This window comes from Saccopteryx leptura, chromosome 1, assembly GCF_036850995.1.
Source record: "Saccopteryx leptura isolate mSacLep1 chromosome 1, mSacLep1_pri_phased_curated, whole genome shotgun sequence".
In the NCBI taxonomy this organism is placed as follows: domain Eukaryota; kingdom Metazoa; phylum Chordata; class Mammalia; order Chiroptera; family Emballonuridae; genus Saccopteryx; species Saccopteryx leptura.
This window is the reverse complement of record NC_089503.1, coordinates 210961157-210989081: the sequence shown is the minus strand read 5'-3', so window position 1 is coordinate 210989081 and position 27925 is coordinate 210961157. Positions and strand designations below refer to the sequence as shown.

Below are 27925 nucleotides of genomic sequence, written 5' to 3'. Positions count from 1 at the left end.
TTTCAAGAAAAACAAACGAAAGGCTTTTATTTTTGTTTTAATGGAACATGGGATACCACATAACTTTCAGAGTGGAAATACCTTCTGTAAGCATTTGAGCAAAGGGAGGGGAAGGTTAGAAGTGCTTCAGTTTCTTGGCAATGTCGAGGTCCAGGTATTCATCCAGAAAGTTGTTTGCAATCCCCAGGGCGCCTAAGAGGGTCAATAAGGCCAAAGTCCCGAGACTCAGATAGAAACCAGTGACCCTGCAGGACAGAGATGAGGGACAGAGGTGAGAAACCCTGCCTGCTGGTGACACTGCCCAGAACTCCCATGCTTTTGCCACATGAAAATTTTGATTCAGCACACAAATTAAAGGGATACTTAGCCACAAGGATTATTATGGCCAGGCAGAAATATTCCCTTGGTAACTTTTTGGAAATAGTGCAAATTTTTTTGCAGGGATTGAGCGTGTGATGGTCAAAGAGTGCGTACTTTTATACCTGAATTTCCTGTCTCATGTCTAATCATGTACAGGCTCGGGAAGATGCGGCCTCAGACCCCGCAGCTCACCTCCTCAACCACAGCTATCGGTGCTGTAAATCCTCTCAGGGACAGGAAGTTCATCCAGACTCCAGCCGCTACTTTGTGCCTAAACATCAATTCTTGGGATCACCTTACCTTTTTTTAGCAGCTTCTGAATACCCCCAGAAATACAGGTGACGGGCATATATGTACACCAGGCCCAGACAAGCAGCAAAAACTAGAGAGAGAAAACAGAGAAGATACAGAATATGACAGCAGTCGCTCAACGTGTGGCGCGAAAACGGAGGAGAAGCTCACAGAACGTGTGTCTGACGAAAGCCACGTGGAGAGCTCTGCCAACAGTTCAATAATGAAAGGAAAACAACCTAATCTGTTCAATGGGCAAAATATTTGAAGAGAGAATTCATACAGGAAGATACACATATGTGCTGAGAAGCACAGGAAAGTTTCTTTCCCCGCATTATTCTGCATCATTCAATGTCAGCAAAATGTGATTTAAAAACCACAAGGCGACACCATAGCCCACCCACCAAAAGGGCTCAGACTTAGAAAGCCTGACAAGACAGATGTTGGTAATACTGGAATCCTCCTCCATTATTGGCGGGAAAGCAAAGTAGTACAGATGCCTGGGCAAGAGTTCTGGTGGTTTCTTATAAAACTAAACATACTTTTGACCCAGCAGTTCCATGCCTGTGTATTTACCCAAGAGAAATAAAAGCACTCGACCCCAAAAAGACTCATACGAAACAGTCATTGCGGCTTTACTCATAATAGGCAAACACTGAGAGCAGCCCAGAAGTTCATCTGGAGGAGAACAGACAACCGAACTGAGATGACCATGCGACGGACTGTTTATTACTCGGCAAGGAAAAGACATGATGAATCTCAAAATGCTGAGTGAATGAAGCATTATCCAAGAGCACATACTGTATGATTCCAATTATGGAAAGTTCCCGAACGGGCAAAGCTAAACTAGGATGAGAAAAATCAGAAGGGTGTTTGCCTCTGAAAGGGACTGACTGGGGAGAGCGTGGAGAAATGTTCTGGGTGGTCATCGTCCTCTCTCTCTTGACAGGGATTTGGGTCACGTAGGTTGACACGCAGGTTTGACTTGTCAAAACTCATTGGATGGTACACTCAAGACTTTTGGATTTCTTTCACAATAAGTTTTCCCTAAAAAATATATAAAGTGTGGCGTGATGCTCTGCCATCCTGTCCGACGAAAAATATCAACACCTTCCCTCCGTGAAGAGCTCTGCTCTCCCTCAGCACCGCACAGGTGCGACCCGCCAGACCCCCTTGTAAACCTGCGGAGTTGATCCGTGAGGCCCAGATACGCTGGGTAGAGTTAAAGTCGCTATGTTGTCAGGGCACAAACATTTTCATTACTTTCTCCTGTTTGCCAGGCATTATTCTCAGGATTCGGGTTGGTAGTGGAATAGATACAAGCCCCTGGCCTTTATAGAGTCTTGTCAGCAAAGACAGATGACAAAGAGAAAAATGAGGAGAAAATGACCAGCCTGAAGGTGCGGTGAAGGCAATGAGGGGTGGGACAGTGGGGACTGGAGGAGGCCGCCTTGGGGCTCCCATTCGGAGGGGATGACGTCCGTGGTGGGGCCTGAAGGATGGCAAGGAGGGGGCAAAGCCAGGTGCCCGAGGGAGTGGAGCAATTCAGGGCATGCTACAGGGTGCAACCCTCAATCTAATGAATGACTCCCAGGAAGCCAATGGGAACTGTTCGGGGCAGTGAATCAGTGACTTACTTTGGATGAGAAAGAATCAAGAGAAAATGACAATAAGAAGATCCCCAAGAAACTCTTTCCTGACAGGCAGTGGGCCCGTCACAGTGAAATCCAAAGGGCCCAACGGCAGAAACTCAGTTCCATCATCAAAAGGCTCTGGTCTTACTAGTTGTTAACGTGGTGTTGCCTGACAGACAACAAGGCCTTCATTCCTGCCCTTAAGGCACAAAAATGTGAGTTGGAATAAAGTTAAGAAGCCTTTCTCTAAAGGACATAGTATCTGAAATTCCTCAGTTCACTGGAAAAATTACAAAAAACAAAGTTAAAAGATTGCTTTTGAAAGCAGTGGGATTTAACATCTTAGCAATCATGGGTCAAACCCAAATGAGGCAACCAGAGTTATCAGAAAGCAAAAGGGATTCAATTTCTCCAGCTAATGCAGCTGGTGCTGGTTTGACCTCCTGTGACAGGGACAGGCCCTCGGCTTGCCAGGGATCGCCCAGTCAAATAGAAAGTACATATTCATAGCATTATCACATATAAACCATAACACTACATCCCTGGGAACACTTAAGAAAAGTTCATGAGTTGTTGGATCAAGTCCCAGTAGACCCTGCTCTGTACTTGAAAGCTAATTTTTTTCCGCAGTGGTGAATGTTAGGTTGGACGAATTACTTAACCTCGCTGTATTTCAGTTTTGTTATCTATAATGGAAGAATTAACCATAGATCCGACCTCACAGGAAGGTTTTGAATCCTATAAATCCTATAAATACATGAGATAACACACGTATAAAACTTAAAAACAGTACCTGGCACATAGCAAGTGCTCGATAAATATTAGCTATAATAATTAGGGTGAATTGCTAATTCTATGTTCTGTTCCAGCAGGTAAATTAGAATTTAGAGTATTAGATGTGAAGATAAATTTTGTGTCATTTTCATTCTGAAGTGCCCAACATATAGTTTGTTTCAATGCTCTTTTTTATGTTTTTTATGTGCTTCTTTTTATGTTTCCACTTTTTAAAAAATTATTGAATTAAATTAGGATGAAGCAAAGTTAGACTATCTGTAGCACAGGGCTCTTTGATGAACAGAGACATTGCTTACTTTAAGATAATTGCTAGTATTCATAGGTCTGTGGTTTGCATGTCTAATCCGTGACAAGTTTTGAGAATCATACTCTTTGTTGGAACAGAGTTAATTTATTTTTTAATTTACTTATTGTTTTTAGAGGGTGGGAGGAAGACAGTCAGGGTTAGACAGAAAGGAAGGGAGAGAGAAGCATCAACGTATTGTTGCAGCACTTTAGTTGTTCATTGATTGCTTTCTTGTTTGTGCCCTGACTGAGGGGCACCAGCTGAGCCAGTGAACGCTTGCTCAAGCCAGTGACCTTGGGGTCAAGCCAGCGACCTTAGGGTCTATGATCCCACACTCAAGCCAGCAAATTCAGGGCCTCAAACCTGGGTCATCAGCATCCCAGGTCAACACTCTATCCACTCCGCCATCACCTGGGCTGGCTAGAGTTGATTTATTTTAATATTACTTTATCCTAGCTCAGTAGCTCAGTTGTTTAGAACATCTTCCCAACACACTAAAGTTGCAGGTTCAAATGCCCAGTCAGGGCACATACAAGAATCAACCAATGAATGCATAAATACATAGAAACAACAAATTGATGTTTCTTTCTTTATTTCTCTCTCTCTCTCTCCCTTTCTTTCTCTCCTTTCCTCTCTCTCTCTCTAAAGTCAATAAAATTTTTTAAAACTATTTTTAATTACCTTGGTTGAAGTACCATCCTGCCATCCACAACGTAATTATGAATATGGGGTAAAACTCCACACAGTTTTGTCTGCAGGAAAAAATAAAAACATGAGTTATTTTATGAGAAAACTCAAATTCAAAGTATTGAGTTTTAATCTAGAAGTAAAATGTCCATTCTCGTTTTACAAAAATAATATAAGAATTTACATAAAGAGCTTAAATGAGCCTTACATGTAAAACAAGTCTTTTGAGGTAAGACTCAAACAGTGTTTAAACCTCAGAGCAGGACCAGGAATCACTCTCCTATGTATATAAGTTGCTGGAATTAGAAATAAATTATGGAAATAGTCATGATTCTGAGCCTGAAGAGTATTCTGTATCTTATCTAGAGAAGCCAGAAAATAATTCATATTAAATGAGTTTCTTCCCCCAAAGTCCTTCATATCCATTGCCTTCCACTGAAGTTACTTAACACATTTTTTAAATGGTCTTTGTCAACTAAGCTATCTGGCCAGGGCAGTTAGAGTGTTGACTGGAGTATAAAGGTTGCCGGTTCGATCCCTGGTCAGGGCACATACAGCAACAAATTGATGTTCCTGTCTCTCTCTCCCTTCCTCTCTCTCTAAAATCCATAAATAAAAGAAAATTTTAAACAATTTTCAAAGAATTTCCCTAAAACCTCCTGAAGTAAATGAGCATATTTTGTTCCCATTTTACAGAAGACAAAGTCCCGAGAGTCCAGGCAGACTGAGGCCCCACAGAGAGTCAGATGTAGACAGTGTCACCCCCAGATTCCAAAGCTGTCCTAATGTCAACTCACGTGGCCTCTATTCATAGAAGACTTGGTGTTTTTGTGTGTGTGTGTGTGTGTGTGTTTTTTTATAAATAAATTTTTATTTTAATGGGGTGACATCAATAAATCAGGGTACATATATTCAAAGAAAACATGCCCAGGTTATCTTTTCATTCAATTCTGTTGCATACCCATCACCCAAAGAGAAATTATCCTCCGTCACCTTCTATCTAGTTTTCTTTGTAACCCTCCCCCTCCCCCTCCCCCTCTCCCTCCTTCCCTCCCCCTGCCCCCCATAACCACCACACTCTTGTCCATGTCTCTTAGTCTCGTTTTTATGTCCCACCAATGTATGGAATCCTGCAGTTCTTGTTTTTTTCTGATTTACTTATTTCACTCCGTATAATGTTATCAAGATCCCACCATTTTGTTGTAAGTGATCCAATGTCATCATTTCTTATGGCTGAATAGTATACCATGGTGTATATGTGCCACATCTTCTTTATCTAGTCTTCTATTTTTTTTTACAGTGATTAAAGACTTTAAGCAAACTCTTGGCCAATACAGCAAGAATCCATAAAAGAGTAGTGTCCTTAACATGTTCACCAAGTCCAAGTTGGCCCCAACACCATGCCAAATCCCTGGAAAATGCCACCCAACCACAGTTCAGTCTGTTAGGAGCTGTCACAAGGAGCAGGAGTCCAGGAAAAGTCCACATCCAGGAAAAGTACGCATGGCACTGGAATTGTTGTCACAATTCTATACTTTGCAGCTCACATCCAAGTCCCAATGACAGCTGCCTCTAGCTGGTAATAATTCAGGTAGACTGGAAAAGCCATCTGCAGCATGTGTGGATATGGAGCTTCTGTTCTCCTCTGTCTGGAGAGATGAGACCAGGTTGCTTTTCCCTGGAGCTCTGTGACTGTGGCTTGGTAAAGAGAACCTTGGGATACACTAAGCTGGGTGACAAAGGTAGATTCATAATAGAAGTTGGCAAAAGGGGGAAAGAGAGCTCTAAATTAGGAGTAGGTCCCAGCCTGAAATATGAGTGGGGCATTGAGGTAGGAGGAATAAAGGAAACACTATATATTAAACAAAGCAGCAGAAAATAGGACTATCAACACCCACAACAGAGATCTTTGAGGGAAGAATAAAAAACCTGACTATTCAGGCAAGACATAGTTAATTGGCCCTTGGGCAAATGAGATCAGTTTACCTGCTTCTTGGAAGAAATACCCTAGGCTTGTCCACAGTGTCGTAGATGGGGCTGATGGCCCTGGGCACCTTCAGCCTTCAGTGGCAAACCCCAGCATTCTGGGCAAGGTTAGGTCATAGGTGGCTGGAGCAGGGCTGGAAGAGACTGAACCCTCCCTTAGAGGAGTGAGGAGGAAGCCCACCTTCCAGTGTCCCTGTTTCCTCACAGCAGAGGCATGTAAGTCTGGCAGGCTTTAGCTCAATGACCTTCCTTTCCACTATTGAAGCAGGACCCAGATGGCATCCTATGAGACCCCTTTGGGGTGTTGGAGCCTTTAAGGGCGTGTCCTAAAAGCTGGTAGTTCCCCTGATCTCTATTGGGCTTTTTCTGCCTTTAGGTATCTTAAAAGCCATGCTCAGAAGATTTTGCTGAGGGGTTTGAGGATCCCCATCCGCCTATATAAATCTTTTCCATATATCTGGAATATTGATAGAATACTTGGATGGAAAATTTGATACTATTTTAAGCAAAAGGGAAGAGTTCTCCGGGAAGTATAATTAATGCATCTGCACCTAGCAAAAGGAAAGAGATTAATTATCTGCTTTCTGTGCTATGCTCCCAGTGATCTTGGCTAGGTTGGCGACATTCTTTGCTGACAATATCACAACCAGAAAGAACTTCAGTGTAATTTGTAAAGAGATCTTGAGCGGATCTTGGTGGGGGAGTCATCAGGTACAGGATCATCAGTGACCCCACATGCTTCCTAGGTGAACCCTTAATGCTTAAGAACATAAATTAAGGTTATGGGCAACTGGCCCAGAAATAGTTGATACTGACTGTTGAAGACGATAAGAGATATTTGTATTTGAAAAAAAAAGTGTTTTATTTTGTTTTTGCAACCAAGATGGTGACATCAGAGATTCCTGAACTTCCCTTCTGCCGTGGAACACACAGCAATGCGCTGAGCAACTCCCTCTGAAAAACTCAGAAATTAGCTGAGTGACTCCTACATCTCAGGCAAATGAGAAAATACCCACTCAGTATTTTTTTTTAATTTTACAATTGATTTAAGATAGAGAGAAAGGGAGAGAACAGGGAAGGAAAGCGAGAGAGGAAAGGAGAGAGAGAAGCATCAATTCGCTGTTTTCATGCTAGGAGGATACTTTATCCATTGAGGCACCTGGCCAGGGCCTGTATTATTTTTATAAGGAAAGGCCAAGACAAACTCTTGTGTGTCCTGGGAACCCACAACTCCAGAGATAGCCACCTCAAAGTCCCTCCCTGTAGGAAAGAAGAGGACTGAATAAGGACTTTGGAGAAGGGGTCCCGGGGTGGTCACTTGCGTAAGTTAGGCTTCATAATAAGCATCTCTGCTTGGTAAACAAATATCCCACCTGAGGTTGTCAGACAGGAAAGGGGTACTTCCTGAGGTCAGAGGGTCCCTGCAGTGATCGCTGTGAGAGGTCAAGTTCCACTTAAAGATAGAATTAGTAGTAACATCTGGTTTCTCGGTTATGCTTAGAGCAAAGCAGCAGGAGAAGCAGGTAGGGAAAAGGTGGCCTTTCTGCCACAGCCCAGGCCCTCAGACCTCTCAGGGAGGCTGAAGGGACTCGGTTCTTGGTCCCTGAGGGCCAGAGAGGGGAGTGCATTCCCTCTCAGGAGTGGCAGGGCTCAAGGGAGCCTACCCTTAGAACCAGATTAGGGAGCCAAGTAGGCTTTGGAATTAACTGGTTTCCCAGGCATCCTGCTCTATCTCATATAAAGTCAAAATGGCTTGACTAGTAATCTGATTTGGCCAGATTTATCCTCAACCTTTGACTCTCAGGCAAGAATGGGCTGGGGCTGAGCACCGTCTGAGGAGAACTTCAGGGAAGGGAGTGAGGCCGTCCCCTCCCCCTCCAACAGAACCCAGGACAACTACTGTGCCTGGGTTCATAAAATAAAAGGTACTTTATGGCTCCAAGTCACCTCCCACCCCAATTATTGGCTATTGTTTTTTAATCCTTTTCTGTCCTGCCGTGATTAATCAACAAAACAAACAGAACACCTCTGTTGAGCAAATAAGTCTGTAAGCTTTGTGTTATTTGATTTTGCTCGCTTTTATTGTTTAAAATGGCACTGCCCACATGAATGATGCTGCCCAGGTGATACAGCTAATTACCTTCCTGCTTGGGAAGGGGCTTTGTTACACTAATATGTACTGGAGAAGGGGTTTTCATGCCAAAAAGTTTTAAGAAGCAGCAGGAAGGAGGCGACCATGTTTTTGCAGAGTGAGAGAAAGAGGCCATGTTTCTGCAGAGAGAGAGAAGCAGCCAAGATGGCAGGGTGCTGAAGGAGAAGCCAGTTTGTGCAGAGAGAAGGAGATGGGAACCAGAGGGGACTGAGCTAGCGGGGGCCTTTGATTCTAAGGAAATCCGGATGTGTCAGTAGCTTTATGAGTGCTGAATGAGGGGGTTTTGGAGCCCTCTATGTGTGTGTTTATTTGCCGGCCGGGTGTGAGGCTAGAATAAAAGGTATGGTCCACCAGTTTCTGGCTCCACTGTTTCATTGCCATCTGCCCAAATCTAATGGGAACCTGCAGCTGCCTGGCGGCTGTGACAGCCAAGACTACTGGGCACCCTCTAAGAAGGAAATTGGGTTTGTACGCTTATTTTATAAACAGCAACTTAAGAGGCATATTTGGAAGTCCAGCTTTGTCCCCTAGGACAAGGCTACAGAAGAGGAGGGAGAGAACAGTAACTTAAAAGAAAATCAATTTTGTGGAAACACTGGGGATGAGCATAGAACCCGATGTGGCCCAAGGAGTTAGCCTGCTGGATGCCTGACGCGGCTCAACCGGAAGTTGTTAGATGATGAAAAACAAGGTGGAGAGATGGGAACTTTCCTCCTGCAATGATGTCTTTTGAACAGCATAATATCTCCCAAACTTCAAGCATTAACATGTCACAGTCAAAATTTTAGACTCTGCATAGACCACTTACTATTTTTCTATACATCAAATATTTTATTTTCACTTAAACAAATTAGGGAAAGTGCATTTTTGACACCACTATGGTAAGTGAAAAAAGAGTATCACTTTCTAAGTAAAGGATACATTTGGAAATAAATCCCATGACAACAGAAAGTTGCCACATGCTCATCAGATGCTACTGATGGCTGAAGGCCTTGAGCCCGCACGTTTGCGTTCTTCTGACAAAACTAAAAATTCATTTTCAGTGGCCCCAAAACCAATCCTTTCCACTTGACATAGCCATAAAGATTCAAAGACAATTGGAATGAAAAGGACTTTCTCATCCTGTGGCTCAATGTTATCTAAAATCATGCCTCGGGCATAAAGTTCCAGTCAAGTAAGAGGAACAAGCTGTGGAGATCCACTGTGCAAGGTTGTTCCTCTGGACCAGGGGTAGTCAACCTGGTCCCTACCGCCCACTTTTGTATCTCTGTTAGTAGTAACATTTTCTATTTATTTATTTCTTTATTTGGTATTTTTCTGAAGCTGGAAACAGGGAGAGACAGTCAGACAGACTCCGCATGCGCCCGACCGGGATCCACCCGGCACGCCCACCAGGGGTGATGCTCTGCCCACCAGGGGGCAATGCTCTGCCCCTCTGGGGCGTCGCTCTGCCGCAACCAGAGCCACTCTAGCACCTGGGGCAGAGGCCAAGGAGCCATCCCCAGTGCCCGGGCCATCTTTGCTCCAATGGAGCCTTGGCTGCGGGAGGGAAAGAGAGACAGAGAGGAAGGAGGGGGTGAGGGTGGAGAAGCAAATGGGCGCTTCTCCTATGTGCCCTGGCCGGGAATCGAACCCGGGTCCCCCGCACGCCAGGCCGACGCTCTACCGCTGAGCCAACCGGCCAGGGCCAGTAGTAACATTTTCTAACCTCATGTTAGAAAATGGCCCACCGGTTCCACAGTAATGGTGATTTATAAAGTAGGGAAGTAACTTTACTTTATAAAATTTATAAAGCAGAGTTACAGCAAGTTAAAGCATATAATAATAATCACTTACCAAGTACTTTATGTCGGATTTTCACTAAGTTTGGCAGAATAAATCTTTATAAAACAACTTACTATAGTTAAATCTATCTTTTTATTTATACTTTGGTTGCTCTGCTTCCACCCACCATGAAAGCTGGAACGCCCATTAGTGGGCGGTAGGGACCAGGTTGACTGCCACTGCTCTAGACAATACTAACGTATTATACACTTAAGCATTTTTTGAAAAGAATGTTCTTTTGATACATGTTCTTGCCACAATAAACTTTAAAATATATATATATCATGTCTATGCATCCCTTAAAATCATCTCTTCTCCTACCAGTGGTATTCATCCCACATGTTCAAGACTGGGGAACAGACTGTCCAGTCCTCCTTGGAACAAATAGATGGACAAGAGACCAATGTCATCAGCTCAAGGGTCCTGACTTGCCCAAAGTGATTCAAGGAATAATAAAAGGCCTGAATAGTCCAACTGTCAAAAAAAATTGAATCCCCTAGTTTAGAATGTTTCCACCAGGAATACTCTGGGTCCAGGACATTTTATTTTATTTTATTTTTTATTTTTTGTATTTTTCTGAAGCTGGAAACGGGGAGGCAGTCAGACAGACTCCCGCATGCACCCGACGGGGATCCACCCGGCACGCCTACCAGGGGGCGATGCTCTGCCCATCCGGGGCGTCGCTCTGTCGCTACCAGAGCCACTCTAGCACCTGGGGCAGAGGCCAAGGAGCCATCCCCAGCACCCGGGCCATCTTTTGCTCCAATGGAGCCTCAGCTGCGGGACGGGAAGAGAGAGACAGAGAGGAAGGAGAGGGGGAGGGGTGGAGAAGCAGATGAGCACCTCTCCTGTGTGCCCTGGCCGGGAATCGAACCCAGGACTTCTGCACGCCAGGCTGACACTCTACCACTGAGCCAACCGGCCAGGGCCAATACCAGGTCATTTTAAATGCACATTTTAACAACGGAAGGGACACAGCCTTCCAAGCTCATTAAAATTCTCTGCGAAATCATTCTCGAACACATTCTATTTTGATAGTTTTGATATCAAAATAAGACAAGAATAATGCAAGAAAGGAAAATGATAAACTGACCTCACCCGGGAACACAGATTAAAAATCCCAACGTGTTAACAGAAGAACCAAGCAACATGGTAAAAATGGTGATGTGTGCCATGTTTTTAAATGCACTGCATTTGGGTAATGGACTATAAAGGGGGCGCTAGCATCTTGCAGCAGCCATGCTGTTTGTGGTGGGACCATCTGTGTGGGTCTGCAGAGGCCAGAAGAACACGGTGACCAAAAATACATATAATGAATGCATGTCTGATGCATTCTCCTTCTTGCAGCTTTTTGATTTGAGGAGATGGCTTTTTGATTTGAATATGGGCAGAGGGTAATATTAACCTGCTTCTGTTTTGAAGTGCTAAGGAAAAACAAATATAGAAGATATAGAGAATTGATAGCATAACTCATCTAACTTGAAGATACTGAACTCTCAGGGGACTCTTTGACCAAACTGCCATGCTCAGGGACATATCGCCGTCCCTCCGAAGACCCCAGTCTCTTTTGTAGCTGAGCTCTCTGAATCTGTAATCAAGGTGAGTAGAGACTCCATGCACTGGTGCCTCGAGCTTCAAGCATTGTGAGAAGGGTCTTGGCCAGGCAGGGTGGTTACTTCCTCTCTGCACATCTTCCCCCATCACAAGTGTGTGTATGCGGCCGGCCCATATCCTTGAACGGTAGAAGCATTACTTACTGTGCACGAAATACTCTCTCAAAATCTGGTGACCCAGAGACTGCGGGGGGCACAACTTTGTATTTGAATCTCGCTTTCCCTACCTGCAAAGCAAAATAACCTGCAAGAGAAGGGGAATTCATGTAAAAAATCTGGCACGTTATTATTCATTAGGAAAATGCACATTTAAGTCACAGACACAAAACATCTTTGTTAAAATGTCTAAACTTAAAAGGACAAGTCATAGCAATTTAAGAAGACAGACAAATGAGGACATAAGAGCAACTGGGACTCTTATGCACTGCTGGTGGGAATTTTTTAAATGTTACAACCACTTAAAAAACCATTTGGAAGGGATTATTTTAGTAAGGCATACATAGACCATTCCACTCCAAAGCATTTCCCCAAGAGAAATGAAAGTATATGTCCACACAAAGACTTGTACACAAATGGTCACAGCAGCTTTATTTATAACCACCCTAAATTTGTAACAACTTGGTGATGATTCACCTTATGTGTCAACTAAGCTAGGCCACAGTGCTGTTGTTTGGTCAATCATCAGCTAGGTATTTCTGTGATGGTATTGTTTTAGAAGCGATCAGCATTGACACCAGTCAGCCCTGAGTAAAGCAGATTACCCTCCTTCATGTGGGTGGGCCTCACCCAACCAGTTGAAGGCCTCAGGAGAAAAGGATGAGGTCCTCAAAGAGGAAGGAATTCCGCCTCCGCACTGCCTTCATACTCAAGACTGCATTGTCACCTATGCTAGAAGTCCAGCTTCCAGCCCACCCTGCACATTTCAGACTCGCCAGCCCCCACAATGGCAGGAAGCAGTTTCTTAAGACCAATATGTATGCATGCAGACATGTACATAGTCTATTGCTTCTGTTTCTCTGGAGAACCCTGATGAACACAAATATCTGTCAAGAAGTGAGTGGGTAAACAGATTGTGGCATATGTGCATATGAATTCAACAGGATGCTACTCGACCATACAGTGGAATGGACTATCGACACAGGAAACAACGTGGGCGAATCTCAGAATGATCGTGCTGAATAGAAGGAGCAAGATCAAATAAAAGACCCACCACTGTATAATTCCATTCATATAAAATTCTCAAAGATGCAGGTGAATCTAGAGTGACATAGAGCAGATCAGTGGTTGCCTGGAGACGAGGGGTGGGGGGGAGGCAGTGTGGGAGTCATAAGAAACCTTTTGGGGATGATGGCTCCCTGCCTGACTCAGAGTTCCTATTATAAAAAGGTATTTGTTCTCCTTCATTTGCTGTCTGGAAGATGTATCAGACTATCAAACCTTACAGTGAAATCTAGGAGCCTCGTTCACTCTTGGACACGCACTTCCCATTGGCTGGCAGTGTTCGGGTCCTGTCCTCATGACCTTCCTCTCATCCCATACTGAACTGCTGATGTCCAGCATCCCCCTCCGGATGGTTTCTTCCGGTTTCCGCTGCCCACCAGTACTCCGCAATAATATCCCGGCCTCCCTTATTTTAGTTTGTCCATGACTATTTTCCACCTGCGAAATGATTAAAAAGAGTTTCCTTTTCCACACCCAGTTTGCAGTTTCAATCTTTGTTGTGTTAGAGAACTAGAGGAGGTGTGTTTCCTATTGAAATATGATGCTGTCTTCTCCCCTCCCTCCATGCTGCCCCTCCCCTCCCTCCATGCTCTCTCCCCTCCCTCCATGCTGCCCCTCCCCTCCCTCCATGCTGTCTTCTCCCCTCCCACCATGCTGCCCCTCCCATCCCTCCATGCTGCCCCTCCCCTCCCTCCATGATGTCTCTCCCCTCCCTCCATGCCCTCTCCCCTCCCTCCATGCTGTCTCTCCCCTCCCTCCATGCCCCCTCCCCTCCCTCCATGCTCTGTTCCCTCCCTCCATGCTGCCCTCTCCCCTCCCTCCATGCTGCCCCTCCCCTCCCTCCATGCTGTCTTCTCCCCTCCCTCCATGCTGTCTCTCCCCTCCCTCCATGCCCTCTCCCCTCCCTCCATGCTGCCCTCTCCCCTCCCTCCATGCTGCCCCTCCCCTCCCTCCATGCTGTCTCTCCCCTCCCTCCATGCCCTCTCCCCTCCGTCCATGCTGTCTTCTCCCCTCCCTCCATGCCCTCCCCTCCCTCCATGCTGTCTCTCCCCTCCCTCCATGCCCTCTCCCCTCCCACCATGCTGCCACCTCCCCTCCCTCCATGCTCTCTTCCCTCCCTCCATGCTGCCCCTTCCCTCCCTCCATGCTGTCTTCTCCCCTCCCAGCATGCTGCCCCTCCCATCCCTCCATGCTGCCCCTCCCCTCCCTCCATGCTGTCTCTCCCCTCCCTCCATGCCCTCTCCCCTCCCTCCATGCTGTCTTCTCCCCTCCCTCCATGCTGTCTTCTCCCCTCCCTCCATGCCCTCCCCTCCTTCCATGCGGTCTCTCCCCTCCCTCCATGCCCTCTCCCCTCCCACCATGCTGCCCCCTCCCCTCCCTCCATGCTCTGTTCCCTCCCTCCATGCTGCCCTCTCCCCTCCCTCCATGCTGCCCCTCCTCTCCCTCCATGCTGTCTTCTCCCCTCCCTCCATGCTGTCTCTCCCCTCCCTCCATCCCTCTCCCCTCCCTCCATGCTGTCTTCTCCCCTCCCTCCATGCCCTCTCCCCTCCCTCCATGCTGCCCTCTCCCCTCCCTCCATGCTGTCTTCTCCCCTCCCTCCATGCTGCCCTCTCCGCTCCATGCTGCCCCTCCCCACCCTCCATGCTGCCCTCTCCCCTCCCTCCATGCTGCCCCTCCCCTCCCTCCATGCTGTCTTCTCCCCTCCCTCCATGCTGTCTCTCCCCTCCCTCCATGCCCTCTCCCCTCCCTCCATGCTGTCTTCTCCCCTCCCTCCATGCCCTCCCCTCCCTCCATGCTGTCTCTCCCCTCCCTCCATGCCCTCTCCCCTCCCACCATGCTGCCCCCTCCCCTCCCTCCATGCTCTCTTCCCTCCCTCCATGCTGCCCCTCCCCTCGCTCCATGCTGTCTTCTCCCCTCCCTCCATGCTGCCCCTCCCCTCCCACCATGCTGCCCCTCCCCTCCCTCCATGCTGCCCTCTTCCCTCCCTCCATGCTGCCCCTCCCCTCCCACCATGCTGCCCCTCCCCTCCCTCCATGCTGCCCCGCCCCTCCCTCCATGCTGCCTCTCCCCTCCTCCATGCTGCCCCGCCCCTCCCTCCATGCTGCCCCGCCCCTCCCTCCATGCTTCCTCTCCCCTCCCTCCATGCTGCCCTCTCCCCTCCCTCCATGCTGTCCTCTCCCCTCCCTCCATGCTGCCTTCTCCCCTCCCTCCATGCTGCCTTCTCCCCTCCCTCCATGCTGCCCTCTCCCCTCCCTCCATGCCCTCTCCCGTCCCTCCATGCTGCCCCTCCCCTCCCTCCATGCTGCCCTCTTCCCTCCCTCCATGCTGCCCCTCCCTCCATGCTGCCCCTCCCCTCCCTCCATGCTGTCTTCTCCCCTCCCACCATGCTGCCCCTCCCCTCCCTCCATGCTCTCTTCCCTCCCTCCATGCTGACCCTCCCCTCCCTCCATGCTGACCCTCCCCTCCCTCCATGCTGTCTTCTCCCCTCCCACCATGCTGCCCCTCCCCTCCCTCTATGCTGCCCTCTCCCCTCCCTCCATGCTGCCCCGCCCCTCCCTCCATGCTGCCTCTCCCCTCCCTCCATGCTGCCCTCTCCCCTCCCTCCATGCTGCCCCTCCCCTCCCTCCATGCTGTCTTCTCCCCTCCCACCATGCTGCCCCTCCCCTCCCTCCATGCTCTCTTCCCTCCCTCCATGCTGACCCTCCCCTCCCTCCATGCTGTCTTCTCCCCTCCCACCATGCTGCCCCTCCCCTCCCTCCATGCTGCCCTCTCCCCTCCCTCCATGCTGTCCCTCCCCTCCCTCCATGCTGCCTCTCCCCTCCCACCATGCTGCCCCTACCCTCCCTCCATGCTGCCCTCTCCCCTCCCTCCATGCTGTCTTCTCCCCTCCCACCATGCTGCCCCTCCCCTCCCTCCATGCCCTCTCCCCTCCCTCCATGCCCTCTCCCCTCCCTCCATGCAGTCTTCTCCCCTCCCTCCATGCTGCCCCTCCCCTCCCTCCATGCTGCCTTCTCCCCTCCCTCCATGGTACCCTCTCCCCTCCCTCCGTGCTGCCCTCTCCCCTCCCTCCGTGCTGCCCTCTCCCCTCCCTCCGTGCTGCCTTCTCCCCTCCCTCCGTGCTGCCTTCTCCCCTCCCTCCGTGCTGTCTCTCCCCTCCCTCCGTGCTGTCGTCTCCCCTCCCTCCGTGCTGTCTCTCCCCTCCCACCGTGCTGCCTTCTCCCCTCCCTCCGTGCTGCCTTCTCCCCTCCCTCCGTGCTGCCTTCTCCCCTCCCTCCGTGCTGCCTTCTCCCCTCCCTCCGTGCTGCCTTCTCCCCTCCCTCCGTGCTGTCTTCTCCCCTCCCACCGTGCTGCCCCTCCCCTCCCTCCATGCTGTCTTCTCCCCTCCCTCCATGCTGTCTTCTCCCCTCCCACCATGCTGCCCCTCCCCTCCCTCCATGCTGTCTTCTCCCCTCCCACCATGCTGCCCCTCCCCTCCCTCCATGCTGTCTTCTCCCCTCCCACCATGCTGCCCCTCCCCTCCCTCCATGCTGTCTTCTCCCCTCCCACCATGCTGCCCCTCCCCTCCCTCCATGCTGTCTTCTCCCCTCCCACCATGCTGCCCCTCCCCTCCCTCCATGCTGTCTTCTCCCCTCCCTCCATGCTGTCTTCTCCCCTCCCTCCATGCTGCCTCTCCCCTCCCACCATGCTGCCCCTCCCCTCCCTCCATGCTGCCTTCTTTCCTCCCTCCATGGTACCTTCTCCCCTCCCTCCGTGCTGCCCTCTCCCCTCCCTCCGTGCTGCCCTCTCCCCTCCCTCCGTGCTGTCTTCTCCCCTCCCTCCATGCCCTCTCCCCTCCCTCCGTACTGTCTTCTCCCCTCCCTCCGTGCTGTCTTCTCCCCTCCCTCCGTGCTGCCCTCTCCCCTCCCTCCGTGCTGTCTTCTCCCCTCCCTCCGTGCTGCCTCTCCCCTCCCTCCGTGCTGCCCTCTCCCCTCCCTCCATGCTGCCCTCTCCCCTCCCTCCATGCTGCCTTCTCCCCTCCCTCCATGCTGCCTTCTCCCCTCCCTCCATGCTGCCCTCTCCCCTCCCTCCATGCTGCCCTCTCCCCTCCCTCCATGCTGCCTTCTCCCCTCCCTCCATGCTGCCTTCTCCCCTCCCTCCATGCTGTCTTCTCCCCTCCCTCCATGCTGTCTTCTCCCCTCCCTCCATGCTGCCCTCTCCGCTCCATGCTGCCCCTCCCCACCCTCCATGCTGCCCTCTCCCCTCCCTCCATGCTGCCTTCTTTCCTCCCTCCATGGTACCTTCTCCCCTCCCTCCGTGCTGCCCTCTCCCCTCCCTCCGTGCTGCCCTCTCCCCTCCCTCCGTGCTGTCTTCTCCCCTCCCTCCATGCCCTCTCCCCTCCCTCCGTGCTGTCTTCTCCCCTCCCTCCGTGCTGTCTTCTCCCCTCCCTCCGTGCTGCCCTCTCCCCTCCCTCCGTGCTGTCTTCTCCCCTCCCTCCGTGCTGCCTCTCCCCTCCCTCCATGCTGCCCTCTCCCCTCCCTCCATGCTGCCCTCTCCCCTCCCTCCATGCTGCCTTCTCCCCTCCCTCCATGCTGCCTTCTCCCCTCCCTCCATGCTGCCCTCTCCCCTCCCTCCATGCTGCCCTCTCCCCTCCCTCCATGCTGCCTTCTCCCCTCCCTCCATGCTGCCTTCTCCCCTCCCTCCATGCTGTCTTCTCCCCTCCCTCCATGCTGTCTTCTCCCCTCCCTCCATGCTGCCCTCTCCGCTCCATGCTGCCCCTCCCCACCCTCCATGCTGCCCTCTCCCCTCCCTCCATGCTGCCCCTCCCCTCCCTCCATGCTGTCTTCTCCCCTCCCTCCATGCTGTCTCTCCCCTCCCTCCATGCCCTCTCCCCTCCCTCCATGCTGTCTTCTCCCCTCCCTCCATGCCCTCCCCTACCTCCATGCTGTCTCTCCCCTCCCTCCATGCCCTCTCCCCTCCCACCATGCTGCCCCCTCCCCTCCCTCCATGCTCTCTTCCCTCCCTCCATGCTGCCCCTCCCCTCGCTCCATGCTGTCTTCTCCCCTCGCTCCATGCTGTCTTCTCCCCTCCCTCCATGCTGCCCCTCCCCTCCCACCATGCTGCCCCTCCCCTCCCTCCATGCTGCCCTCTTCCCTCCCTCCATGCTGCCCCTCCCCTCCCTCCATGCTGCCCTCTCCCCTCCCTCCATGCTGCCCCGCCCCTCCCTCCATGCTGCCTCTCCCCTCCTCCATGCTACCCCGCCCCTCCCTCCATGCTGCCCTGCCCCTCCCTCCATGCTGCCCTCTCCCCTCCCTCCATGCTGCCCTCTCCCCTCCCTCCATGCTGTCCTCTCCCCTCCCTCCATGCTGCCTTCTCCCCTCCCTCCATGCTGCCTTCTCCCCTCCCTCCATGCTGCCCTCTCCCCTCCCTCCATGCCCTCTCCCGTCCCTCCATGCTGCCCCTCCCCTCCCTCCATGCTGCCCTCTTCCCTCCCTCCATGCTGCCCCTCCCTCCATGCTGCCCCTCCCCTCCCTCCATGCTGCCCCTCCCCTCCCTCCATGCTGTCTTCTCCCCTCCCACCATGCTGCCCCTCCCCTCCCTCCATGCTCTCTTCCCTCCCTCCATGCTGACCCTCCCCTCCCTCCATGCTGTCTTCTCCCCTCCCACCATGCTGCCCCTCCCCTCCCTCTATGCTGCCCTCTCCCCTCCCTCCATGCTGCCCCGCCCCTCCCTCCATGCTGCCTCTCCCCTCCCTCCATGCTGCCCTCTCCCCTCCCTCCATGCTGCCCCTCCCCTCCCTCCATGCTGTCTTCTCCCCTCCCACCATGCTGCCCCTCCCCTCCCTCCATGCTCTCTTCCCTCCCTCCATGCTGACCCTCCCCTCCCTCCATGCTGTCTTCTCCCCTCCCTCCATGCTGCCCCTCCCCTCCCTCCATGCTGCCCTCTCCCCTCCCTCCATGCTGTCCCTCCCCTCCCTCCATGCTGCCCCTCCCCTCCCACCATGCTGCCCCTCCCCTCCCTCCATGCTGCCCTCTCCCCTCCCTCCATGCTGTCTTCTCCCCTCCCACCATGCTGCCCCTCCCCTCCCTCCATGCCCTCTCCCCTCCCTCCATGCCCTCTCCCCTCCCTCCATGCTGTCTTCTCCCCTCCCTCCATGCTGCCTTCTCCCCTCCCTCCATGGTACCTTCTCCCCTCCCTCCATGGTACCTTCTCCCCTCCCTCCGTGCTGCCCTCTCCCCTCCCTCCGTGCTGCCCTCTCCCCTCCCTCCGTGCTGCCTTCTCCCCTCCCTCCGTGCTGCCTTCTCCCCTCCCTCCGTGCTGTCTCTCCCCTCCCTCCGTGCTGTCGTCTCCCCTCCCTCCGTGCTGTCTCTCCCCTCCCTCCGTGCTGTCTTCTCCCCTCCCTCCGTGCTGCCTTCTCCCCTCCCTCCGTGCTGTCTTCTCCCCTCCCTCCGTGCTGCCTTCTCCCCTCCCTCCGTGCTGCCTTCTCCCCTCCCTCCGTGCTGTCTCTCCCCTCCCACCGTGCTGCCCCTCCCCTCCCACCGTGCTGTCTTCTCCCCTCCCTCCGTGCTGTCTTCTCCCCTCCCTCCGTGCTGTCTTCTCCCCTCCCTCCGTGCTGTCTTCTCCCCTCCCACCGTGCTGCCCCTCCCCTCCCTCCATGCTCTCTTCCCTCCCTCCATGCTGACCCTCCCCTCCCTCCATGCTGTCTTCTCCCCTCCCTCCATGCTGCCCCTCCCCTCCCTCCATGCTGCCCCTCCCCTCCCTCCATGCTGTCCCTCCCCTCCCTCCATGCTGCCCCTCCCCTCCCACCATGCTGCCCCTCCCCTCCCTCCATGCTGCCCTCTCCCCTCCCTCCATGCCCTCTCCCCTCCCTCCATGCCCTCTCCCCTCCCTCCATGCCCTCTCCCCTCCCTCCATGCTGTCTTCTCCCCTCCCTCCATGCTGTCTTCTCCCCTCCCACCATGCTGCCCCTCCCCTCCCTCCATGCCCTCTCCCCTCCCTCCATGCCCTCTCCCCTCCCTCCATGCTGTCTTCTCCCCTCCCTCCATGCTGCCTTCTCCCCTCCCTCCATGGTACCTTCTCCCCTCCCTCCATGGTACCTTCTCCCCTCCCTCCGTGCTGCCCTCTCCCCTCCCTCCGTGCTGCCCTCTCCCCTCCCTCCGTGCTGCCTTCTCCCCTCCCTCCGTGCTGCCTTCTCCCCTCCCTCCGTGCTGTCTCTCCCCTCCCTCCGTGCTGTCGTCTCCCCTCCCTCCGTGCTGTCTCTCCCCTCCCTCCGTGCTGTCTTCTCCCCTCCCTCCGTGCTGCCTTCTCCCCTCCCTCCGTGCTGCCTTCTCCCCTCCCTCCGTGCTGCCTTCTCCCCTCCCTCCGTGCTGTCTTCTCCCCTCCCACCGTGCTGCCCCTCCCCTCCCACCGTGCTGTCTTCTCCCCTCCCTCCGTGCTGTCTTCTCCCCTCCCTCCATGCTGTCTTCTCCCCTCCCTCCATGCTGTCTTCTCCCCTCCCACGATGCTGCCCCTCCCCTCCCTCCATGCTGTCTTCTCCCCTCCCACCATGCTGCCCCTCCCCTCCCTCCATGCTGTCTTCTCCCCTCCCACCATGCTGCCCCTCCCCTCCCTCCATGCTGCCCCTCCCCTCCCTCCATGCTGTCTTCTCCCCTCCCTCCATGCTGTCTTCTCCCCTCCCTCCATGCTGTCTCTCCCCTCCCACCATGCTGCCCCTCCCCTCCCTCCATGCTGCCTTCTCCCCTCCCTCCATGGTACCTTCTCCCCTCCCTCCGTGCTGCCCTCTCCCCTCCCTCCGTGCTGCCCTCTCCCCTCCCTCCGTGCTGCCCTCTCCCCTCCCTCCGTGCTGTCTTCTCCCCTCCCTCCATGCCCTCTCCCCTCCCTCCGTGCTGTCTTCTCCCCTCCCTCCGTGCTGCCCTCTCCCCTCCCTCCGTGCTGCCCCTCCCCTCCCTCCATGCTGTCTTCTCCCCTCCCTCCATGCTGCCTCTCCCCTCCCTCCATGCTGCCCTCTCCCCTCCCTCCATGCTGCCCTCTCCCCTCCCTCCATGCTGCCTTCTCCCCTCCCTCCATGGTACCTTCTCCCCTCCCTCCATGCTGCCCTCTCCCCTCCCTCCATGCTGCCTTCTCCCCTCCCTCCATGCTGCCTTCTCCCCTCCCTCCATGCTGTCTTCTCCCCTCCCTCCATGCTGTCTTCTCCCCTCCCTCCATGGTACCTTCTTCCCTCCCTCCATGCTGCCCTCTCCCCTCCCTCCATGCTGTCTTCTCCCCTCCAATACTATCTTCTCCCCTCTGAGAAGCCAAGCAGGGGTCAAAACCAAACCCAGTTTAGCAAGGGCTCTCACACCAGGCCAGTTCTCTGCCTCTGTGATCCCGACTATTTACAAAGAAACTGGTGTTTCGAGTTTAACCGCTGGAGCTGAATGTCTAAAGCATGCAAGCACTTAGGACTGAAGTCTATCTCATTCCAACCGCAGTCACATCACTGAAGCCTGAGACAGCGGAGGGGAGATAAGAGTGTGTGATGGGCACTGGTGTTTCCAACCTTGCAAGGCAATGGTGAGCCTAGAGAGGCCAATGACTCTTGGGCCCAGCTGGATAAACAAGGAGATCTGTCTACTGAGGGGGCGACTGGGACTTGGTGCAAGAACCTAGAGCTTCAGAGCAAAGCTCTGGGAAAGTAGGCTCTGGAATCTTCCTCCAGCCTGTGCATTGCACCTAGCCGGCCGTGTCCATGGCAGCAGCTGTGGGGCAGGAGCTGCAGCGAAGGGGAGAAGTGTTTGCATCCCCCCCATACCCCCAGCCCCAGGAAGGAGGCTTCAGCAGGGCCAGTGGAGCCCCAAGGGGTGGAAGCCCCCCTTCTGTTCTGTCAGATCAGGGGTCTGAGAGAAATCATGGCTCCCGCTGGGAATGCCCAGTGTCCTGTTTAATCCTTTCTGATGAGGACATTTCATCTTGAAGGACACACTATCCTGGCCAGGGGCACCTGACTGAGAAGTGGCTGGACAGGGCAGGGTGAAGATGGTCTTCAAAGCCTGAGCGCTTCTATGACACATGGTGTCCCGACTCCGTAAACAGTCGTGGAAGCAGCAAATTCCGGTTCTTGGTGCCAACTAACTACTACCCCCTCTCCCCCACCCTCCCCGCCATTCATCCTCAAACACTCCCTGTCCACCCTCAGCCACCATTGGCCGGGTCTCTCCTCCTCTCTCCCCACTCCCCCATGTGTCACCTGGGGGCACCCATGGCCCTGCTCCTGTGCTCTCTGCAGTGTGGGCATGAGGGTCAGCAGGGTGCTAGGGCCTCTGTTGTGTCTGTGTGAACCAGGGGGTCAGCACAGGGCACACGTCAGACCTAAGTGCTTCTTAAAGCAGTTATAAACGTCTGCTCTACTCCAGAAAAGCTAGCAGCTCAACCCACAAAACATGCATCTTAAGGTGTTATATTTTCATAAATCCACAAAGCAGACTGGCTAGGCAGGACATTGAGGGTGTGTAAGCAGGCTGGACTTTAGCCTCAACTGTGGTGGCTGCATGCAGCCCGCAGCCCTGCTCCATTTCCTGGTACACACACACACTTGGAAAGATAAACAGGTGCGTGTCCTTGGTATGAAATCTTGCCCACCAGGGCTCAGGCCCTTTTCCCTGTTCAGAAGGTAAGAGACTGTGACCACATGTGATCCCCGTGGAGAAAATGCCTCTTATTTAACCGGGCTGTTGGGATAGCGAATAATCCTAGTGGGAAGGTGCTTTAACATTTAGAGTTTCTGACTTAATCAGAAACTCTTATTTCTGTGGAAGATTTTTTTAAAAACCTGATTGTCTCACCTGCCATAAGCCGTTTATTTAAGAAAACACATTGTTCGTATCCCACCACTACCACAAAAAACAAAACAAAACAAAAAAAACACATTAATTAAAAGATCAGAATTTAAGAACTCACAGCCAGAGTGTATAGACATGCACAATGTTACCTTTGGAACACTTGTAATTAATATGTATAATTCCTTCCCCCAGGTGAGCGCATTTCTCATGCTCATTTGCACTGGGCTATGGGTTGTAACCGCAGAGGAGAACTAATCCCTGCAAAGGTTCAACTCTCCACCTGTCCCCAGGGAAGGAGGCTCAATGACCCAGAGCAGACGACTGTCTTCAAGGAACACAGGGCCACCAGCAAGTTAAGTATGAAACCTCAAAACCAACCTCCCTCCCCTCTGCCCCCCAAACCCATGCACACACTGCCCGGGACTCTTACTTTGCTGGCAGGCAGAGAGGACAGAGACAGCAGCCACCAAAATTGAGTTCCCAGCCATCTTTCACAGGAAACGTCCTGCCACACGGGACTATTTGTAAAAATAAGGGGAAGATAACTCAGGCACTTTCCAGACCTTCCTAAGACGGCAGGAAGAAAAAATAAAAGATGATCCTACTGGCTGAGTGACCTTCGCCCCGGAACAGGAACAGAAGCAGGATTCAGGAATGCCTCCCGCCTCCTGCAGGCCTGGCCTGGGGTCTTCTTCCAGAACCTGATTTCTTTTTCTGTGTGTGTGTGTGTGTGACAGAGACAGAGAGAAAGGGACAGACAGGCAGAAGGGAGAGAGACAAGAAGCATCAATTCATTGTTGTAGCACCTTAGTTGTTCATTGATTGCTCTCTCATATGTGCCTCAACTGGGGGGGGCTACAGCAGACCTAGTGACCCTTTGCTCAAGTTGGCGACCTTGGGTCCAAGCTGGTGAGCCTTGCTCAAACCAGATGAGCCTGTGTTCAAGCAGGTGACCTCAGGGTTTTGAACTTGGGTCCTCCGCATCCCAGCCCAAGGCCCTATCCACTGCGCCACCGCCTGGTCAGGCCTGAACTTGATTTTTTTTTAATTGATTTTAATTTATTGTGTTTACATAGATTCTAGTGTTGCCCGGAATGCATCCCCCCTCCCCCAAAATTCCCTTCCACGAACCTGATTTCTTTTCTTAATTGACGGCCCTCTAATTGCCAGCAGGCTGCTGGTTCGCCTCCAGCATCAGCACCTGCACTTCCTGGGCCAATTACAAAACAATCTCCCCTTCCTCTCTTCAACTTCGGGACCCCCTTCCTCCCCTCCCCAGCTCCAAGGCCTTGCTGAGACCTTTCCATCTCCTGTGAAAAAGCTGAAAAGATGAAAGCAGCATTTATTCAGTCCTATTGAGATTTAAACGCTAATCCAATTTAAACAGGCTCTAACTTTATTCCCCGGTAAACAGCCCCAGAATTCGAACCCAGGTCCCACAGATTCTAACTAGGCCCTAGCCCCTATGCCACACTGTTTCCCGCTGTCACTTTGACACTCCTGTGATTGTGGTGACCATCATTATTTGTTTTCAGATATGATTGATGCGTAATATTGTATTCATCTCAGGTGTGCAACATAATGATTGGATATTTGTACATATTGTGAAATGATCACCCCCATAAATTTAGTTACCATTCATTACATCACATAGTTATACATTTTTTCTGTGGTGCAACTTGCAAATATACGAAACGGTATTGTTACCTGTAGTCACTATGCTGTATGTTACAGCCTCGCGACTATTTTATAACTGGAAGTCTGTACCACAAATTAAAGAAAGAAGCAAACGAGGAGACGCATTCTGAGAGGGAAGAGGGCCCTGGAGGAAAGAAGTGGTGCGACATTTTAAACTGACCTCGGGTAGGAAACACCTCATGTGTGCTGCACCCACCCACCCAGAGAGAGTGAGGCTCCTCTCACAGCGCAGGGCGTCCACGGAGTCCATGCCTACAGCCCCTGGCCTCTGTCAACGCAGTCTGTTTGCTCTTTAAAGATGTAGCTCCCCTGAAAACAAAGCTGGGGTCCCTTCTTGTCTCAGCTCACGTGGGGGGAGCCTCAGCACCTGCATCTGGGCCACACGCAGGCCTGCGCGGTCCTCCCAGTCCGCGTGCTCCCGGTCCCCGTGCTCCCTGTCCCCGCCCTCCGTGCTGCACCACTGTGGGCAGAACTGGGGCCTCAGTTGGTCAAGATGGGCTAATGAGGGCTGAAGGGACGTTTACATGAAATAGGGTTGTTACCAGGTTTAAACTATATAGTTAACATGTACGAAGCACTTAAAACAGCACGCAGCAATTAAAAATGTGTGCTGTGTGTGCTGTGTGTGTGTGTGTGTGTGTTACATAAGCACATCAAGTGACAGGAAAGTACTTAGCATATTAGGTACCTAATGTTAAAGGATATTTGTTGAAAGGTAAAAAAACAAAATCCATGCCTCTCAGACAAATACAAAAATGAGAACATATCAAGGATTTCATCGAATTCATTCATGAGTTTAAAGGAGAATTCAAAGAAATGCACATAACGACGTGTTAACAAATGACACTCAGCTGAGTAAATCTTGAAGGTCTTATTGGCTTTATTCAGCGACCTGTGACCCAGGCAGCAACCCCCTAACAGACAGGAGCTCCGAGCAGCTATATAGAGTCAAAGACTTGCACAGGCAGAGGGGGCAACTGAGCAACAACTAAAGCAGGGGTCCTCAAACTACAGCCCGCGGGCCGCATGCGGCCCCCTCAGGCCATTTATCCGGCCCCCACTGCACTTCCGGAAGGGGCACCTCTTTCATTGGTGGTCAGTGAGAGGAGCACATTGACCATCTCATTAGCCAAAAGTAGGCCCATAGTTCCCATTGAAATACTGGTCAGTTTGTTGATTTAAATTTACTTGTTCTTTATTTTAAATATTGTATTTGTTCCCGTTTTGTTTTTTTACTTTAAAATAAGATATGTACAGTGTGCATAGGGATTTGTTCATAGTTTTTTTATAGTTCGGCCCTCCAACGGTCTGAGGGACAGTGAACTGGCCCCCTGTGTAAAAAGTTTGGGGACCTCTGAACTAAAGGAACCGACACTCGTGGTTTGCCTGTTTCTTTTAATGGTTTTTTTACTGAATGGTGTTTGAAATTAAGTACTTGAAAAGAAAGTCATGGACATAACTCCCTGCACCATGAGGAGAAAGAAGCCAGGCGCCCCCTGGGCCGTGCTCAGAGCAAGATGCATAAACTCTCTGGGACCAGAGCAGCAAGAGCCCTGAGCCCAGAGGACTGAGGCACTGCAAATGGGCCTGGGGTGCTGAGAGGCCTGGGGCCCCTGCTGGCCGCCCTACCCCCTCCCCAGCTCCCAATTCCAATCAACAGAAGGGAAGGCCTGAGCACCAATCCAGGCCCTGTGGCAACCGTGGACAGAATTGTCTCAACTATTCTGCCTAATCAAATAAAGAAGTACATATTTTATTCCCATTTTTCATATAGAGAAACTGAGGCTCGGGGTTAGTGACTTACTCAAAGTCAATACATTTGAGTCCTGCTGATCCCAAAGCCTTTGCTCTGAACTGGCTGCAAACTGAAGTCACCTGGGGATCATTAAAAATACTGACGCCTGGCTCGCCCCACACACAGCGCTTCCGCTTTAGCTGAGTCTCAGATTTAGCCTGGGCGCCTGGACTTTTTTAAAGCATTCCAGGTGAGTCTAATGCACAGCTGCTGTGGAGGGCCACCCTCCTAACTAGTATGGCCCTCACCACCCGCTACCATCACCTCCTCCAGGAGCCGTTGCTGAGCGTCTATTTCACGCCAGCCAAACATACACAGCCTCCCGGAATTCACACAGCGCTCCTATGAGGTGTAAATTATTCCCATGTCACAGACAAGAAAACTGAGCTCCCAGAAGACCTCAGGAGCTCGTCTAGTCACGCCATCTCACTGCCTCCCAAAGAGGAAAGGTCGCACACCCTTCTGGGGTGGGACTGGGGAGAGTGGACAGCTGGTAGAAGCCACAGTGAGCACCAGTGGGGCTCAGGGAGGAGGAGGAAGGGGAGGGAAGGTTCTGCGGCAGCAGGAGGGAAGAGGTGAGGCTGGGAGGAAGGGGACCCGTGGGCCTCCCTGTGCAGCCCAAGAGGACGCTAAAAGATATAAGATTTCCCACAAGAAGGAATTTCACGGGTGCGGGGTGAAGACAGAGGAGAGACAGACATGGGAGGGAAACGGAGGCTGAGTCGGGGTGAAAGGCTGATCCAGGGTACCAGCAGAGGGACGTCTGGCTGGGCCTGCGTCTCAGTGACTTACACGCTGGGTCCACCTGCACTTGCCGGCTAACTGGCTGTAGTATGCAGACCGTGGTTCTCACGTTATACTCACCAACGTCGCTCTTTCCACAAACACCAGCCTCACCAAGAAATCGCTTAGATTTGGTGACATGAGGATGACCAACGACTGGCTCAGAGAACCACTGAGACTTCCACATGCAAAGGACGCTGAGCACAGCATTTCTGTTTGGCTTGTCATCAAGGTTTGAATGTTGTGTCTCAGGGGCACTGACCAGTTCCTTCCCCAAAATCCTGTGTGGACAGTAAGATCCATCACACAGATGGTGCAAAGTGATGGGGTCGCTTAAGAAAAAAGGGGTACTGTGGTTTCCCTGTCTCTCCGGGGCTTGGGAAAGCAAAAAAAAAGGGCAGCCAACCCAGCCTGATGAAAAACCGCAAAAGGTCAACAGTTAACGAATAAACAGTTAAGCCTGACCTGTGGTGGCGCAGTGGATAAAGTGTCGACCTCAAACGCTGAGCTTGCTGGTTCGAAACCCTGGGCTTGCTTGGTCAAAGCACATATGGGATTTGATGCTTCCTGCTCCTCCCCCTCCCTCTTTAAAATGAATAAACAAAATCTTAAAAAAGAACAAACAGGTAAAGGCAGCTCCAACTCTGCAATGTGAGCTGCCAGACCTGAGTCTGGGCTGGCACACCAAACAGCAGCTTAGGCCACACAGCACGCAGCCTATGACGACAGGACTCACCAAGATGCTGAGCTGACTGGGTCATGGGCCAGTAAGGCCTGCGGACAAACGTTAACAAAACACAACAAAAAACCCCGCCAGCCCCAACCAGGGAAAACCCAGCCTATTACCAGGAGGCAGGAAGGCCTGTGACCATTCTGTTTTGCTATCTTAGCAAGATGGTAAAGAATACCACACACTGGATACTTAGGCTTCCCTTCTCTTCTTTTTCTTTCCTTTAAAAAAAAAAAGATCAATTTTTATGTATTTTTCATAAAGTGTTTTATTGTT

General features: G+C 51.9%; 1 protein-coding gene across 1 annotated transcript; it reads right to left on the bottom strand.

The window, feature by feature from the left end:
- Positions 1-23292, bottom strand: MGST2 (microsomal glutathione S-transferase 2). Its single transcript, XM_066360912.1, has 5 exons — positions 23074-23292; positions 11773-11872; positions 4048-4118; positions 661-742; positions 1-245 (listed from the first exon to the last, which is right to left on the bottom strand). Exons 1-5 carry the CDS (start codon positions 23129-23131, stop codon positions 116-118), a joined length of 441 nt encoding a protein of 146 aa, XP_066217009.1. The 5' UTR covers positions 23132-23292; the 3' UTR covers positions 1-115.
- Between the last annotated feature and the right edge of the window lie 4633 nt (positions 23293-27925).

What these genes read in the sequence shown, in the direction of transcription:
- MGST2 (XM_066360912.1), bottom strand. Translation starts at nt 23,131, where the DNA reads ATGGCTGGGAACTCAATTTTGGTGGCTGCTGTCTCTGTCCTCTCTGCC. An exon ending in AGGATGGTACTTCAACCAAG is followed by an intron (nt 743 to 4,047) that starts GTAATTAAAAAT and finishes TTCTCTCTCTAG; the next exon opens with TTTTTGCTGCTTGTCTGGGC. An exon ending in TCAGAAGCTGCTAAAAAAAG is followed by an intron (nt 246 to 660) that starts GTAAGGTGATCC and finishes TCTGTCCTGCAG; the next exon opens with GGTCACTGGTTTCTATCTGA.